The 1,870-nt window shown below is 41.1% G+C and overlaps 1 protein-coding gene across 1 annotated transcript in view; it reads right to left on the minus strand.

Moving 5' to 3' along the window:
• LOC106876623 (uncharacterized) overlaps positions 1–1,870 on the minus strand; it is an 11,384-nt gene that overhangs the window by 1,960 nt on the left and 7,554 nt on the right. Inside the window, exon 5 of the mRNA XM_014925238.2 lies at positions 205–311. Coding sequence (XP_014780724.1) covers positions 205–311 — 107 coding nt within the window. The remainder of the gene's footprint in view (positions 1–204; positions 312–1,870) is intronic.

Genomic DNA, 1,870 nt, shown 5'->3' on the forward strand with positions numbered 1-1,870 from the left:
TTCAGTATAAACTTCTCTGATTCTGTTGTTCAAATACATAATACATAATACTCGCAACTTTATAGATACATACCCGCACGCACGAGCCACACAGACACACACACACACAAACACACACGCATTCACACTCACACACACACACACATATATGCACACAAAAAGAGGATATATATATATATATATATATATATATATGTAACTTACCCTGCTGTTCCATATAATACATCGAAAATTGTTTATGACCAACACGTTCTGCTAACATCTTGATATCATTTTCGTTTGCTTTCTTCACGATTTTAAGAAATGATTTCCTGTAATCAGTATATTACATTTTATAATTAGCATAATGCAATACGCACAGAAATTCCATGAACGTAATAATAAATAATTATTTTGCAATTATTGCTGGCAGTTGTGTTTAATTGAGTCGATGTTAACTCCCCACCGATCATGCTAATGTGTCATACTCAGTTTGTTATTCATGGTATAGAAAAAGAAAGAAATAAAATATTGAGTACATCAAACGTTTATTCGGTTTAGTTCAAAGTTCAATAGTGATCAGAGAGTTTTGTGAGTATTTCTCAAATGTAATGTGAACGAAGTGCATCGGTTTGTCTAGGTAGTGTCGTGATAGAGTATTTTGTAAACCACCAGACAAGCGTAGCATAAGTTGTCAACTTTTTAAATCGCCGGCTACACAGACCACAAATTTCTGACCTGTACGGTCAACTTAGATCTGCTTCGCAAGGATCCAGTCATAGGAAGCTGAACGCGTTCTTCCCGACATGCTCTGCTTACAAAAACAGGATTAGAAATTAGTTTAGCGGACATACATTGGGGTCGATCATCACAAAAATGATAGTTCGCCTTAAAAAAACGTGGTTAGAATAGAAGTCATTAGGTGTAACAAGGTCGTAATTCTATTGAAAATTATAATAGACGGAGTCTTTGGAAGAGGGTCTCAGGAAAGGCAGCGCAACCGATGTGATCGTGTTGAGATGGGCTCTCAACACTAAGTACGAATGCTGCATCGCCAAATATAAGATACGTGCTCTAAGTCAAACGGGTACGAGAGCCGGTCGATGTTTCTGATAGGCTAAAGACAACATGGCAACAAAGCCATAATTCGGTGTTTCTTAGACCATAATACGCAACTGGTACTTAATTTATTGATAGACCCCGAAAAGATGAAAGGCAAAGTCTACCTCTGCGGGATTTGAACCCAGAACGTAAAGGCAGACGAAATACCGCTTATCATTTCGCCCGGCGTGATAACGTTTCTGCCAGCTCGCCGCTTTGTATCTATCACATACTACCGTCCGACTGCCTTAGCTCGCCCCAGTTTACATTTGAACAGACTGGTGCGCCTACTTTCCCGCTTTTTGTGAGAGATGCGTCCGCTCGTCAAGGGCTCCATTTGTTATCAACAACCACTTAGTGGAGGACCCAGCATACTGCGGCTGGTGACACTCAGACTGGCCCTGATCCTACCACATCTCCAGCGTTTCATTGACGCTAGGCAAGTGTGGCCACCGTTTGTCAGACTCGCTTTTCTGCACCTCATGTCTTTGATTGAGCTGCACTCTTGAATTAATCGCAGATCGAGACTGGGTGCTTAGCATCTGAAGTGTCATCAGGCGATCGCATTCTTCAGACAGTCTGGTAACGGGGAAGGTAGAAGTTAGAATTTTGACGATCTATATAGGTCTAGTGGCGGACAAGAATGACCATATTCTTGGGGATACTGTAAGTGGCGAAGAGACTTATTTCTCTGGTCTGTTCCAGAGGGCTTTCGATCCGGAACACTTGTATAATTTCCTGAAATCTTGGTGAGTATTACCGATTACAGCCAAGGAGAATACCATCAGCC

The sequence above is a fragment of the Octopus bimaculoides genome, chromosome 8 (assembly GCF_001194135.2).
Source record: "Octopus bimaculoides isolate UCB-OBI-ISO-001 chromosome 8, ASM119413v2, whole genome shotgun sequence".
Classification (NCBI taxonomy): Eukaryota; Metazoa; Mollusca; class Cephalopoda; order Octopoda; family Octopodidae; genus Octopus; species Octopus bimaculoides.